The sequence below is a fragment of the Buceros rhinoceros genome, unplaced genomic scaffold (assembly GCF_000710305.1).
Source record: "Buceros rhinoceros silvestris isolate BGI_N320 unplaced genomic scaffold, ASM71030v1 scaffold18546, whole genome shotgun sequence".
NCBI classification, from domain to species: Eukaryota; Metazoa; Chordata; class Aves; order Bucerotiformes; family Bucerotidae; genus Buceros; species Buceros rhinoceros.
Window position 1 is genome coordinate 14,869 of NW_010419535.1, and position 14,448 is coordinate 29,316.

The 14,448-nt window shown below is 48.7% G+C and overlaps 1 protein-coding gene across 1 annotated transcript in view; it reads left to right on the forward strand.

Moving 5' to 3' along the window:
- Positions 1-13,971, forward strand: part of KLHL3 (kelch-like family member 3) — a 28,401-nt gene extending 14,430 nt beyond the window's left edge. Inside the window, exons 4-12 of the mRNA XM_010138987.1 lie at positions 1,330-1,446; positions 2,127-2,276; positions 4,909-5,026; positions 5,743-5,940; positions 6,775-6,876; positions 9,239-9,367; positions 12,591-12,731; positions 12,944-13,087; positions 13,334-13,971. Of these exons, the coding sequence (XP_010137289.1) occupies positions 1,330-1,446; positions 2,127-2,276; positions 4,909-5,026; positions 5,743-5,940; positions 6,775-6,876; positions 9,239-9,367; positions 12,591-12,731; positions 12,944-13,087; positions 13,334-13,362 (1,128 nt within the window). The 3' untranslated portion in view covers positions 13,363-13,971. The remainder of the gene's footprint in view (positions 1-1,329; positions 1,447-2,126; positions 2,277-4,908; positions 5,027-5,742; positions 5,941-6,774; positions 6,877-9,238; positions 9,368-12,590; positions 12,732-12,943; positions 13,088-13,333) is intronic.
- The last annotated feature ends 477 nt before the right edge of the window (positions 13,972-14,448 follow it).

Below are 14,448 nucleotides of genomic sequence, written 5' to 3' on the forward strand. Positions count from 1 at the left end.
CTTTTGTTGGCATAGGAAATGAGGCTGGTGTTCTGCTGCTTTTTGAAAGGATGTAGTTTAGCCTGAGGAAGAAACCCTTCTGCTCTTCCTCTCCTTTGTGGGAGGATGCCTCTGCCAGTGCCTCCTGCAGACGCATTTGCCAGCAACAATTGGAGAATGAGAGATGGTGCCCTCAGTTCCGGTTGATTTTGTCAAATTAGTGACCTTGAACCAAACAAAATGATTTCTTGAGGTGTGATGGGAGGGATGGAAAGAAAGAAAAAAATACCTGTGTGAATTGGCCCTGACCATTTCGGGACCCCAAAGGGAAGTTGGAACCAAGGACACTCGTGGAGCATGCTGCGATGAAGGGCCAGTGATGCTCTTCAAGGGGGCCAGGGGCTGTGGGAGAGGGCTGTGCAGGTCCTGCCGTGCAGCACCTGAGACTGCAGCAGCCCTTCCCCTTGCCTTGCTGGGTGTTTCAGGAAGCCTTCCCAACTCCCAGTGACATTTTTAGGCCTTTCTTTGGAGAGGAGGGAGGCTCACAGTTACATAAGCACATGCATATTCATGCAGGAGCCCACTAGGACGCTTCTGCCTGCGTCCTCTCATCGCACGGGGCTCTGCGTGGCTCCTGTGCATGAGCTGTTTGGGAGCACTTTGTCACGGAGCTGAAGTTTGGATGCTTATCTGAACCAGTTGGAGCTGGGAGTAAAACTGGATTTTGGTTCAGGCTAGAAGCCCAGCGTGCCCTTGTTTTCCAGCTGGAGTCTCTGAGTATTTTTAGCAGTGAAATGGGTGTAGCGCAGAGGCTCTGCAGCTGCAGGCAGCAGTTTTCCTGTGCATGGGGTCAACGTGTCCTGAAGAATTCTTGGGTTTTGGGATGGGGGTGGGGGGAACTGGTGCAGTGATTAAATATGATGGTGAGTGTAGTGACTTACTGTGTGGCCCAGCTCCTTAGGGAGGGGAGATCTCTCTTATCGGGAGTAATCGCTGTGGCTGATTTCATGAATAATGTCCAGTGCAAATGTCAGCAGGCTCATTAAGTTTCCTGGCTGCCTTCCAGTGCTAATGTCCAAGGAGTATATGATTGTCCTGGATACACACTTAGCTTTGGGAGTGATACAGCATATCTAGATGAGAAGCTGCTTATTAATATGCACGGTCAGCTCACCCCTTCGCTGCCGTGATGCTTGTGCTCTGTGCATAGTCATGATTTCTTCATCTGCGTGCTAGAGATCTTGCACCTCCTTCCTTTGGCTCTGTAAAATCACAGAGCTGCTAACTGCGGACAGGTGGCTGTGCAAGCCAGTTCGCTCTTCTCCGTTTAATTGTGGTTTATCTGTGTAGGTCTTTGAAGCGGTTATTTCTTGGATAAATTACGAGAAGGAGTCTCGTTTAGAGCACATGGCTAAACTGATGGAGCATGTTCGCCTACCCCTTTTGCCCAGAGATTATCTTGTGCAGGTTAGTCTGCAAATAAGTAATTAATTCTTGCACTGAAGCTGCTGGTAGCTGCTTAATCAATGGCTTGGCTGTTTGTGTCTGAGATGGGTGATTTGGTGTGTCACTGAGTCTGTAAACAGAGGAATAAATGGAAGAACTGGGTTGGCTCTGAAATCAATGTGAGTGCACAGAAACCTTCTTGTAAACGTGACCTCTGCTCTGCCAGGCTCTTTGACTACTGTGCTTTTATCATGTGTCTAAAAAACCCAATACAACCAAAATAAAATTGGTATTCACAAGATAAACCCATTAATAATTTTTTCCTCAACCATATCTTCTGATTGAGGAAAAAGATACTGCCTCTCCTTAAAGATTCTGACTCAAATAAAAGAAATTACTTGATGGTGGATTCTCCTTGGAGTTAATTCTCCACTCTGAGTTCAGTATCTGGTAGAGGGTGGTAAAACAGAGGGAGCGCTGCCACCAGTGACACTAGAAGAAAGTGAGAAGGTTGGATGTTACTGCATGTGCTGCTTTGGGAAGAGCTGGAAGTCTGTGTTTGTCTTCTGCATTTTTTTTTTTAATGTTGGTACTTGGGAAGAGAAAGTCTGTGTTTCATGTTCTTTCTGCAAAGCTCCTTGTGTCCTGTGCCACCATGTCATTCAGTGTAAATGATCTTTCATGTGTGTGCCTCTTCTCAGACAGTTGAAGAAGAAGCTTTAATCAAGAATAACAACACCTGTAAAGACTTTCTTATCGAGGCCATGAAATATCATTTGCTTCCTCTGGATCAAAGGCAACTGATAAAGAATCCCAGAACAAAGCCGAGGACTCCCGTTAGCCTGCCAAAGGTAAGCTGAGTTTGTCGCTTTGTGTCACCTCACACCACATCACTGGTGGCATTTGCTTGTCTTTGAAAGGAGCTTGTGTACTTGCCACATTACTTCTCACTAACTCCACGATCGTCCTTTGAAGTGTTTTACTCCCTCTTCTGGTATTGCCTGTGCTTACTGAGGATAATTAAGTTGGATAAACTTAGATAAACCCTTAGGAGAAGCACTATCTTTGCTCCCAGGGGCAAGGGTCTGCCCTTGAAACATTTTGTCAACCACAAGTGGGTTTGTGAATGGCTGTTGCTCTTGGAGCTGTGGCTTGAGAATCTCTGACCCAGGGAGCGGCTGCAGGCAGCTGCCTGGAGTGCTCGGAGGGTTGGTTGAGGTTTCTGCTGGCTTGTAGCTCTGTCCTGGAGCCCTGCTGAGCAGGGTAGCAGTAAGTGTCTTTCCTTTTCCCGTATCCATAATCAGAAGCCAGGAAACAACAGCGTCCAGACCCGTGGGCAGGAAGTCTGAAGCGAATCTCAATAGACTCAAAGCAGCTACTGAATAAATAACCCTTGTTACTCCCCGCATTTATCCTGCAGGCATGTGATGTTCTGGCCACCACTTTATTAGTGAAGAAAAAAATGACAACAGAAACAATTTTTCCTGTGCCCTGGAGATAATTGCAATTTGGCACGATGTCTCTCAACAGATGGTCACCGAAGCTGATAATAAGCATTTTGGAGCTTGTAAGACATCAAAACCACAGTGTATTATTTTTCTAAGCACAAATCTTAGGGAGCTTGGTTTGTGGGATGGTGTGTAAGATCCGTGTTATCCAGATGGTTAGATACTGGACTGCCTGTGGAGGAAAAAGTGGTTCTGCAGAGGGTGTTGGTGTGTTGTGTCCTTTCTGCCTGCTGGCGCTGAGATGCAGGGCGTAGTACAGAGCTTTGGGGGTATCATGAAGGGCTGATGTGACCCTTGTTCAAGGACTGAGGTAGTTAAGGGTAAAATGAACAGGGAACCAATGAGTTCAGAGGTTCTCAACAAGTTCCATAGCGTAACCTCTGAGTACAAACCCGAATCTTCTGCAGGCCTCTTCTCCCTTCTTTTTAACTGTAAAGAAAGAGGAGAAGGTGATGATCTTCCAGCAATCCTCTTACTGAGAAACTTTCCTCTGCTCTGTTGGTCCTGCTGATGAGGGATTACTGTCTGCTGTGGAATCTCTTAATTCTGTAATCGTGTGAAGCTCTGCAGCTTTCCGTGGAAGACTGTTACACAACTAATAGGCTGCTAATTTAGACTCAGTTTGCTTTCTAATGTCATGTTCTCATCTTGGTAGAACAACCAGTCCGCTATTTTCATACTCTTCAAATTCTTTGAATTGCTGTCTAGGTCTGCGCTTTTAAAACAACTGTGACAAGTTGAACTCATTACCCAAGTGACCTCAAGTGATGACCTTATCCCCTTGGCCGCTCACAGCCACCTTGCAGAGGCTGAAGCCAGTTTCCCATCTTCTCTTTGACTATATTTGAAGCCCTGTTATCTTGCTTCTAGCTCCTTGGCCTTGTAAAAATTAGATTGTCTTGGGTGGTGTTTGCTCCTGCCCATTTGCTGTGATAAGGGGAGCAAATCCTCTCTTGATAGCTGGTGGGGGTGGGGGGTGGGTTGAAGGAAATGTCTTCAGAACAAAGTGCAGATCAAGCTGTTTGTTAGGTGGAGGTGGTTTGGATGCTACCTGTGCATGTGTTAGTTTGCAGTGCCCAACTGGGGCTCAGTGGTAATGGGCAGCTCTCAAGTGCTGAGCTGCAGGCTCCAGGAACCGCTGCCCCTGGGCAAGTCAGTGAGTCCATGGGGAGCTTATCTTCTGGTAACAGTCAGAGTAGATTTGGGAAGAACCACGCTGCACACCATCCAGGTGCCCTCACTTTTCCACCAGCATCCTCCATTGCTGTTGCTGGGAATGGAGTCTAGGGCTGGATGGCATTTAGCCTAATCTGGCGGAGCAGTTCTTACACTCTTGAGATTGCCCTTGATCACCTTCACATGGATCTTTCCTATCTGTAAATAATTCAGGGTTTAATTACTGGATTTGCATTGATACACGTTGCAGCCAAAAGCCTTAATGAAGCTGACAAATCACTTCCTTCGGCAGCCTGGCACCCTGGGACTTAGTAGTCCTGGTGATTTCCCCAAGTGTCCTCTTCCCTGCAGGTGGCAATACAGCTGTCAGGATTTATTTGCTAAGTGGCATCGATTATTTTTAGCACCACCATGGAGATATAGACTAAACAGGGGGCTGGCTGGCTGTGGAAATTATGCTGGGATCATTTTCACTTAAAAATACTTCTGTAGGGAGTCTCGTGTGTGCTGTGGTGCCGGGTGGTTTTACTTTTCATGGGGAAAAAGGGCAGGTTGCCAACCTCAGAATGGTGAGGAAGAGTTAATGGTGGTGCCATGTTTAGTGTGCATTAAATTGGAGATAATTTTTCCCCCTTGGAGTAGAACTGACTGAAATGAGTGTCACTGCAGAGGCTTCTGGTGGACCTGCAGCATGTTTTTGGCAGCTTCTCCTGACCAGGTTGTGGTGATGGTTTCTTTGCAGAGAGCAGCTGCCTGGGCTGCTGTCTGATGTTTTCTAGCTCTTGTCTTCCTTCTCCAGGTGATGATCGTGGTGGGTGGGCAAGCGCCCAAAGCCATTCGCAGTGTGGAGTGTTACGATTTTGAGGAGGAGCGGTGGGATCAGGTTGCTGAGCTTCCCTCACGGAGATGCAGAGCAGGTAAGGGGAACTTTTGCTGCAGCCTTCTTTGTCTTCCTTAGTGCAGCTTTTCAGCACTGGATGGGTGTCCTGGGTCATCCCTCTGTGCCCCTGGCCTCAGGCAGCTCTTCTTTTTGCCATTCCTTCTCTTCTTTCTCTACAGACATGTGTCCTTCTCCTTGAGGTGGGTGTCCTGATCTCTGGAGAGGTTGCTTCTATCTGCCCTCCATATCTGCTGTCTTCTCATTTCTCTCTCCTGGCCTCTCCTCCATCAGTGTTTCCTCTTCTCCTCCCATCCCACTGGCCTGGCAGCCCACAGGGATCCAGTTTTCCTTGCTGGTTTCCTAGTGAAAGCAAAGGAGCCGAGTCAGTGCCTGTCAGTGCTGAGGAGTGGGTGATGGAGAGCAGATCTGTAAGCTGGGAGCATTCCTCTGAAGGCATCTGACAGGGTTGTGAATGTGGATCACCATTTGGTGTTCTCTGTGGCTCAGAAAAGTACTCGTTCAGGTGTGAAATCCATCTGTGCCTTATGTTGCATTTTTGTGCTTTTCACCTTCCATACGACACGTATGTTTTATCATACTTGGCTCCAGTGCTCTTAACCTGCAGAAAATCCCGAAGGCTTGCCACATTCTGCTCTCCTCTGCTGTCTTACGCACCCTGACAGGCATCTAATGATACTCGCTTCCCAGACTGTTTGTAAAACCTCCCTGAAAACCTCTCTCCTCTTTTATCAGGTGTGGTATTTATGGCTGGCAATGTTTATGCTGTCGGGGGCTTTAACGGATCTTTAAGGGTCCGGACAGTCGATGTGTACGACGGCGTGAAGGACCAGTGGACGTCCATAGCCAGCATGCAGGAAAGACGAAGCACTTTAGGCGCGGCGGTGCTCAATGATCTCCTGTATGCAGTGGGCGGCTTTGATGGCAGCACTGGTAGGTGACTGAGCCAAAACCAGGCAGTGCCTGACCTGAAAAAATGTTTACAGAGGCCTCTGCAAAGACTGCGGAGCTTTAGTGAGGTTTCTGCGCCCTTCCTCTATGACTGCTGTAGAGAAGGAGCCAGAGATTGGGGGTGCTGTGTGGTCACTAACCACGTGCATGTTCTAAGCCATGAGCAACTGCAGAGAATCTCACCCCAGTGTTTTTTCTTTAGTGATAAAGCTCTTTCAGTCTTATTGGCTGTGTGACTATGCTTTTTCTGGACTGAAAAGGGATTTTTTTGTGTTCTAGATAAAACTTTTTGTAGCTCCATGAATAAAATGCTAGCAAGTCATTTTATGGGGTATGTGTGTCTGGGCTGTAGCTTGGCACAACTGCATCTTTAGAGTCACACCTCTGCCTCTGCTCTAGAGCTCTGCCTCTTGGTTAAGCTCTAAACTAACTCTTTCAGATGGTGATAAGTACAATGCAACAGCATCTGGGGGGATTTTTAAACCTTTCCATGGATGTTTTGTAATGCTCAGAAGGACATGGGACTTTTGGGCTTGGAATCTGGACTCTGTTCCACCTTGGTGTCTCCAGCACATCAGACGGGCAGCAGTTTCAGGGCAGGAGCGATGGGGTAACAATTTTTCCAGCTGCTGAAGAGGTGGCATTGACATGCTGGTCCCAGCCTGAATGGCAGGGGGCTAGAAAGTTGGGTTGCAGGAGCATGGGGGGGAATTACGGGCTTGGGAGGAGGTGGAAGGCAGATGAAAGTGCAACACCAATCTTTTTTTCTTCTCTTTTTTTTTAATTAGAAAACCTGTGTATCCCCTTTTTAACTAGGTCTGGCATCAGTTGAGGCCTATAGCTATAAAACCAATGAGTGGTTTTTTGTGGCTCCCATGAACACAAGAAGAAGCAGTGTTGGAGTTGGAGTTGTGGAGGGTAAGAAAATCAGTAGCCGTTTCCAACAAGCAAATGTTACTGTGTCCAACAGAAGCTTGAACGGATAAGTGTGACAGGAGGGAACTGCAGGAATTGTTCTCTAGACTAGCTGTAAAGTTTTATTTTATATGATGTAATTGTTGTGCCTTTTTCTGTACTCCTCTCTACCTTAGTGAAAAGTCATGTGTAGCTTTCCAAGTGCCTCACACTCCTATCAGAGCAGCCCATACCCCCTGTGAGCATCATTAGGTGTGTGTGGTGTTCTGTGAATCCTCATTCTTCCTGGTCTGCCTCTGGCCGGTGAAAGGAAATGGAACTGTGCAGTGTGTGCTGCTGCTCTCAGCAGGCACCGCGTGGATGCAGTACCCATCACAGAAAGTCTGCTCGGCAAGAGAAGCATAGTTAGTCCCGCAGCCCCGAGCTGGTGGTTTGGCAGGAATACTAAAATCCGTGTTTATTGACATCAGGCTTGCCGGCACGCACGGCACGCTCTGCCCTGGTTTGTAAATGAGCAGGGGCTGACGTTAGCAAGTGCTGGTGCTGCGGCAGCTGGGGAGCGAGGCAGGCGGGTGGGTGGAGAGGGTGCTCGGAGGGACCGCGGCAGCTGTTGGCACCTACATGTCAGCACCAAACTCGAGTGAGCTGGAACTGAGCAGCTCGGTTTTGGATCCAGGAGAAAGAGCAGTTTGAGTAGGAACGTTTTCTTCCTTTAGCAAAAGCACCTCTGAAGCAAGTGAAAGGTTTTGTTTGACCTTGTTTTTAGCGTGGTGTAGGAGTTCCCAATTAGTACCGTGTGGAGCAGCCAGTGGCACAAGCCTGGTTATAAACTGCACTTTGAATGGGAAATGCATGGAATGTGTTTATGTACATGAAATCTGTTTATGGGAGAAGAGGGAAGGAGATAAAGTCGGAATAAATAGCAGTGGTTGTGCTAAATTTGCGTATTTGTTAGAGAAGCATCTCCTTCAAAATTGCACGTATGTGTGAAGTGCTGGCTGCTGACAGCCACTGGGATTTGCTGAAGTGATCTGAATGCAGAACAAAGATTAAGGACACACCTGAGGGATGGAAATCCTTTTCCTTCGCTTTGTTGGAAAGCTCCGATAAGTGTTGCACATGTTGGAGTCCATGATAAAAAAACCGAGGGCATGTGATGGGGAAAAAGAGCTGATCATATTGGTGCAGGAAACAAGCTGCAGCCTGCGGTTAATCCAGTGTTCATCTGAATGTCATGAAGATTGATCTGATGTCTGTGGGTAGTGAAAACATCTGATAAATGATGCCAGCCAGGGAACTTTATTTTGTCTTCCTTGGTCTGGCACTCTTGCCTGGATTCATTGACTAATACCGGGTGGGTTGAACCAACAGCATAAATAAGGGTTTGAAATGGTTATAGAGACAGACAGGTGCAGAAGGAGCACAGTCATAAACCTGATCCTTGCAGACCTCTCCTAGTGATCACAGCCTGAGGAGGCCATGTGTGGAGCTGAGGGAGAAAGAAAAGAGCTGATCTGCTCTTGGAGCCTCGCAAACATCACAGAGGATGCCAAAGCCTCAGACCGTAGATGACAGCTGCTGGTGGGAGTCTCCTGTGTGTACAAAGAAGTGCATAGTTTACCGCCTAAATGCTAACAAGCTGAGATGATGCAGGGAGACAAGGAGAGAGCATCAGTCAAGCCCGTGAACAGAGGACATCTGACTGTGCTTCTCACTAGGTGTATGTTATTCAGCTTCCATTGAGTAGTGGTAGGGAGGGATGGATACCATGCGGGGATTGTCTCTCATGGTATCTTCTGTGTTGTGATCACCTGGCATGAGTGAACAGCCTCAGCTGTGCTAGCAGCACTGGCTGGTTTTGCTTTGGCCCAGGTTCTTCAGAATCTGGTCTAGGTTTCCCTGCAGGTATTATATTAACGTGAGAGGCTATTGCATATTTATTGCGCTTGAGATACTGTAATTAAAGTACAGTATTAACCTTTGAGAGCACACCTTGCCTTGTGGCACCTGAACCAGGAGGAAATGCTCGATCAGCAGAACACGGTCTCTCCTGGGAACGCTTCTTCTCCTGGGCCAACAAGTCATTTGGAAAACCCTCCGGGCTTTTGGCTTCTAATTAAGTTGTTGTGTCTTCTTGTTGCCTTGTCTTAGTTGACACCTTTAACAGCTTTAAAAACAGTCCCACCTGTCTGTGAGTCGTCCTCAGATCCTTTCGCTAGGATTTTCCCAGACATCCCAGCAGGTTTAGGCATGTCTCCCAGGGCCTCCCTCAGCAAGGATCTGCCCTCACTTGGGGCTGCCAGGCGTGGTGGTACCGTAAATCAGTCATAGCCATAATGCTGATGCCAACACGTGTCTCTTCCAGGTAAGCTCTATGCCGTAGGGGGTTACGATGGAGCGTCCCGCCAGTGCCTTAGTACCGTCGAGCAGTACAACCCAGCCACGAACGAATGGATCTACGTGGCTGACATGAGCACTCGACGCAGCGGTGCAGGTACGGGCTCCAAGATGTGTTCTCAGGGCAGGAGGTCACTGGCTTCTCCTCTGCTCACAGAAGGGAAGAAGTGTGTTTTGGTACTGCTGGACTGGCAAGTGCAATCTGTTATTTCCCTCCCTTCCCATGAAGGGAAAAGCCATAATTGCTTGGAAGCTCTCAGCAGCTCTCCTGACTTCATTAACATCTGCCAAATTGAAATTAATTTCTGGATTAATGAAGTAACGTTCAATGTTTCGAAGTAGCCTTGCCAGCAGATGCATCTCACTTGTAAGTGAAGAATTATCTTTCCAAATCACCAGCTGCAGGCACATCTGGGGACTTGAAAGCTGAGCTGCACCTCCTTCTCTCCTGTCAGCTGGGGCTGTGGGATGGATTTTCCGTTTGGATTTTCTTTGCAAAGATCCATGGGTGCTTTGCAGCACAAAGCACACCTGCAGTGGGTGATGTGCAGGCCAAGTCAAGGTAACAAAATTCATCTCAGATTGCCCCTCCTGAGGTAGTTTTTTAGCATACCTTTTGCTGGCCAGTGTTGGTGATCTGGGGGATGAGAGGAAAGGACCTGTTTAAAAAGGGACTAAATTCTAGTCTTGATGGTTTCTAACTGTGTGATGTTAGGCCAGGTAGGCACTTGTTCTCTCTGAAAGAGATGAAAGCTCGTATCCATTACATTTAAAATCATCTCAGCTGAACGGGAATGTGTCGTTGTTGGTCCTATTGCTCAGTGTGTGCAGTGGTCCTCCGTGATGTCAAACCGTGACAGTTGTCCTTGTACAACAGCCGAAGTGACAGTTACCCCAAGGTAGCCAAGCCTGGAGGCTGCTGTGTGTGTGGGGACTGGTATGACCCTGCAGGATAAGCTGTGATGGGAATTTCCTTCCGAGCTGGGTGGCTGAGAGGCTGCTCTCTACACACCGTCTTTCTTTCCTCATTCTAAAACCTTTTCTGTAACTCCAGGTGAGGCAAATGCAGTCACACACAGTTAGTTTGAATTCAGTTTAAGAGGTTTTTAGTATCTGCATGATGCTTAAACCTGGTCCAGTGCAACCTTTTAGGAGAACAGAATGATCTTCTCATGTTGTTGACAGCATGTTGAAACACAGCAAAACAGTTAGTGCCTGCAGGAAGATGGATTTTAGTGAGTTTTCTTTGTTTAAAACTCTGAGTGCTGCTTTGCAAGTACACCTCCACGCGGCCAGTCCAGCATTAGGAATGCTTTTACTTGCCTGCCAACTACCCTTGCAATTTTCTGTTCCTGTCCTAAAAACTGAGCTCCTCAAGTTCTGGTTGTTGCCCAGATGCCCCTCCAGCAGGCACTGGGGAGAGGACCTCCACTGCCGCTCCTCATGCGTGGTGCTGCAGCTCGATCTATCGTACAGCTCCATAAGCGGCACTCGTGCTCAGAGCTGCTGGCATCTCTGTCCCGATGCTGACATCTAGTGGGGGTGAGGACAGGTGTCCCCAGTCTCCGGGGTGACCCCAATCCAGGCAGTGGGGCTGGGTGGATGTGCAGGTTGCCTGGGCTTTGTACAAGTGTAACATTTTTGCTAATAGCATAGTCGAGTGCCGAGGTGCTGCAGACCCTGGCTGTGGGCTGAGATGCAGCGGCCTTTCCTCACCAGTTCAGTGAGCTCCCATTCCCCAGTCATCCGGGAGACAGCTGGTACAGCTCTGTGGCCAGGGTGTCCACTGGAATGTGTTCTGCCCTTCCCCCGTTGGAGGACCTCAACCAGACTGAGAATTAGGCCAGTAAGGTGGGTATTTATGGCAGTGGGAAATTAATGACCAGTGTTTGCCAGAGACAGACCATGAATCCCAGTGTCATGCTGGGAAGTCATCAGCTCTTGGTGAGTCAGCTGGTCAAAGCCAAGTTCAGCAGCAGCAAGATAAATCTGGAGGAGAGAGGTGTCGGTGGCAGGCCCATGGCAGTGTACCTGTCCTCACCCGGTGGGGTGCTGCCCAGAGCTTTAATTCATCAGCTGGGCTCAGTGAGGTGCTGGTCTGTTTTTGGGTGAGGGAGCAGTGATAATATTGCTCAGATGGTTTCCCCTCCCCACCTCGTGTCTCGGTCCCACAGATGGAGCAGGGCGGCTGCTGTGGTCTATGCTCCTGCTGATCGTGGCAAGACTCGGAGCAATGTGGCACGTGGTGGTTTTGGCATGTGGCATTCCACCAGGAGATGGTCCTGTGGCATGGGAGCTGCTGAGCCCGGGTGGTGCCTGCTCACCATCTCTGCTGTGCTCTCCTTTCCCTGTGCTTCATGTGGCAAACAGGAGGGGCAGAGGGGCCAACTTGAAAACCCACCGGTTTGACGCTGGTAGGGCCCTTCTGCCTGCGCAGGCCGTTTGGCTCCGTGCCTTTCCCTCAGTCAGCACAAGTCAGCAGTAGCACGAGTCCGTCTTCAGGGCACAGGGACTGTCCTGCTGCTTCATGCCTGTAGATCTACATATGTTCCTGGTTTACTAACATCCCACCTTGATAACTTTAATAGAGGCTTTGAACCTGTTAACGAAGATATGTTGCTGGAAGTTTTAGCTCTTATGATTTGGTGAACATTTTAGTTAGTTAATTTTCTTAATGTTAGGCAGAAGCATCCATCATTGCCAGAGATTGAGCCAGGAGCCTGCCAAAGTGGCTGGGAGGTGGCATTGGAGGCATCTTGTCTGTGCCAAGTGCTGTTGACATGTTTGGGGGTACATGTGAGGCGAGAGGAATTCAACAGCAGCCTCAAGAACTGGAGCACATAAGTTGTTGAGAAGAGGAAGAGTGTCCAAGGGGTGAAGCCTTTTGGCACAAAGGCAATAGGAAAAGCAAAAATAAATCTCCTGGAATTGGGAATCAGGCTAAAAGCAAAAGGCCCCATGGCAGAAAAGATCGGGCTGATAGAAACCAGATGCAGCAGTCAGGGAGACAAGGGAAGAGGACAAGCCACTCCAAAGACTTTGGATAAGGCAGTCAAATGCCATGGGACTATTCAACTGATCCCAGACTGAGGTCTGCCTGAGAAGGGGCACACCCCTGAAGGCAGGACATCAGCCAGGCGTCACTGTGCAGGCCTGCTGTAGTGCCACGTGGTGATGGCGTAGAGTTGACCATGTACCAGGTGATCTTGAGGCACATGTGGTGCCTGTTCTGGAAGTGCCTTGGAGAGGCCAGCAGAAGAACCTGGGATACGCAATCCTTTCCCCTGTACGTCTGGCTGATGCTGGGCTCTGTTTGGCAGGTGTTGGTGTTCTCAGTGGGCTGCTCTATGCTACCGGGGGACATGACGGTCCCTTAGTGAGGAAGAGTGTGGAAGTCTACGATCCAGGAACAAACACCTGGAAGCAAGTAGCAGACATGAATATGTGCAGAAGAAATGCAGGTAACCACAACAAGCCTGTCTGAGGTGTTTGGTTGCGGTTGTCTGTGTGGTTTTTACTGTGACTATTGTGCTAGTGGTGTAAGCGATCCGTGTTGTAAGACTGATAAGAATGGAAGATGAGGAATGTGCTTGGGAAGGAATCAGAACGTGGCAGGCGATGGGTTGTGGGGGATGAGTTAGCCTGTGTCTAACCATCTGCGCTCTGCTTTGAGGTGTGTGTGCGGTGAATGGTCTCCTCTACGTGGTGGGAGGAGACGATGGTTCCTGCAATTTGGCCTCGGTGGAATACTACAACCCCATCACAGACAAGTGGACGTTATTACCAACCAGCATGAGCACAGGGAGAAGTTACGCAGGTAAATAGTCAGTGGGAGAGCTGGCAGCAGCCAGGGTCACTCATAGACTTGAGGGCTGTAGCTGTAATCTTAATTTTTGTGTGGTTTATGTTGCTTTCCATAGAGGAAACGTTCATAGCAACAGTAGACACCTCTCCCTCTGCTGACCCTGTTGCTGGTCTTTGGCTTTGCAGGGTGATCTTAACCACATTGCAACCCAGGAGCTGCTCCTGCAGTAACTGAGTCTGTCTGTCTGTCTTACAACAGGTGTGGCTGTGATTCACAACCCCTTGTGACACACGATCAAGCCAATGTGAGGAGCAGAAGTGAAGTGGATCCAGCTAGGTGGTGTTGGGAAGATGGCTGACCTCTGACTTGACCCATCTCATTGCTGTTGTCTTAGCATGACGAATGATACGTTACAAACATCATCTGCGCTGCGGTGGATTGCGTAGCAAAGCGAAACCCCCTCTGGGGACCTGTTCCATGCCGGACACGAGGTGTTGCTTGTTGTCTGTGGTGCACTCAACTGTTCTTCTCAATGGCTGGTGTCCTGAGACAAACACTGTGCTTGGACTGCAGGCACTGAACTTTTTGTGTGAAACAAAACTGCTACGTTTGGACAAGTGAGTAGAGACGAGCACTCCTGGATTTCTTCACTACTGATGCTCCGTGCACATTATCGGTTGAACTACTCACTGTGCCTGGAGGGTGGACTTTACTACTGGCAGTGGAAACTTCTGAGCAGCAACTGAGAAAAGCAGTCAGCAGAAACGGACTGGAACAGGGTGCTCTGGCTTGAGTGTGACGCTGTCTCAGTCATACGTTTGTCTGTGCCACTGGACTACTGTATATCCCTGAAATGCTTGTCGTATGGTGGAAATAAATACCATGTGATTTTTCTACTTGCCATGAATGCTGTTTGCTGTGCGCGAAGGGACCTGCTGGGCAGTGCCTTCCCTGCAGCCGCACCTGAACCTCGCAAAACTTCGTGACCCCACAGAACGCGTGCTGCTCCCGTGGGGTTTATTGCTCTTGTGAAACAAACGTTGTTTGAGTAGAAAGTATTCCCCGCCTGTGTGCTTCAGCTGTGCCGAAAGCCCCGCTGCTAGCTCTGTCCAGCATCTCAGTGCCGTTTTGTAGCAGTGTTTAGATGTGAAAAGAACTACCTTGTGGTGCCATTAATGTCGAGAGGGTACAGCGAGAGCCCTCTGTCACCCAAGCAGGGTTTAATGAGCAGAGTGAAATACCTGCAGTGTTTGGATGCTGCCAGAGGATAGAGATTAACTCATCACTGTCACTGTAATTGCTGTTTTAGTCTTGCCTCCACTGAAGGTGTTCCTTCATTAGCAAGAAGAATTCGTAGATTATTAAGAACAGAC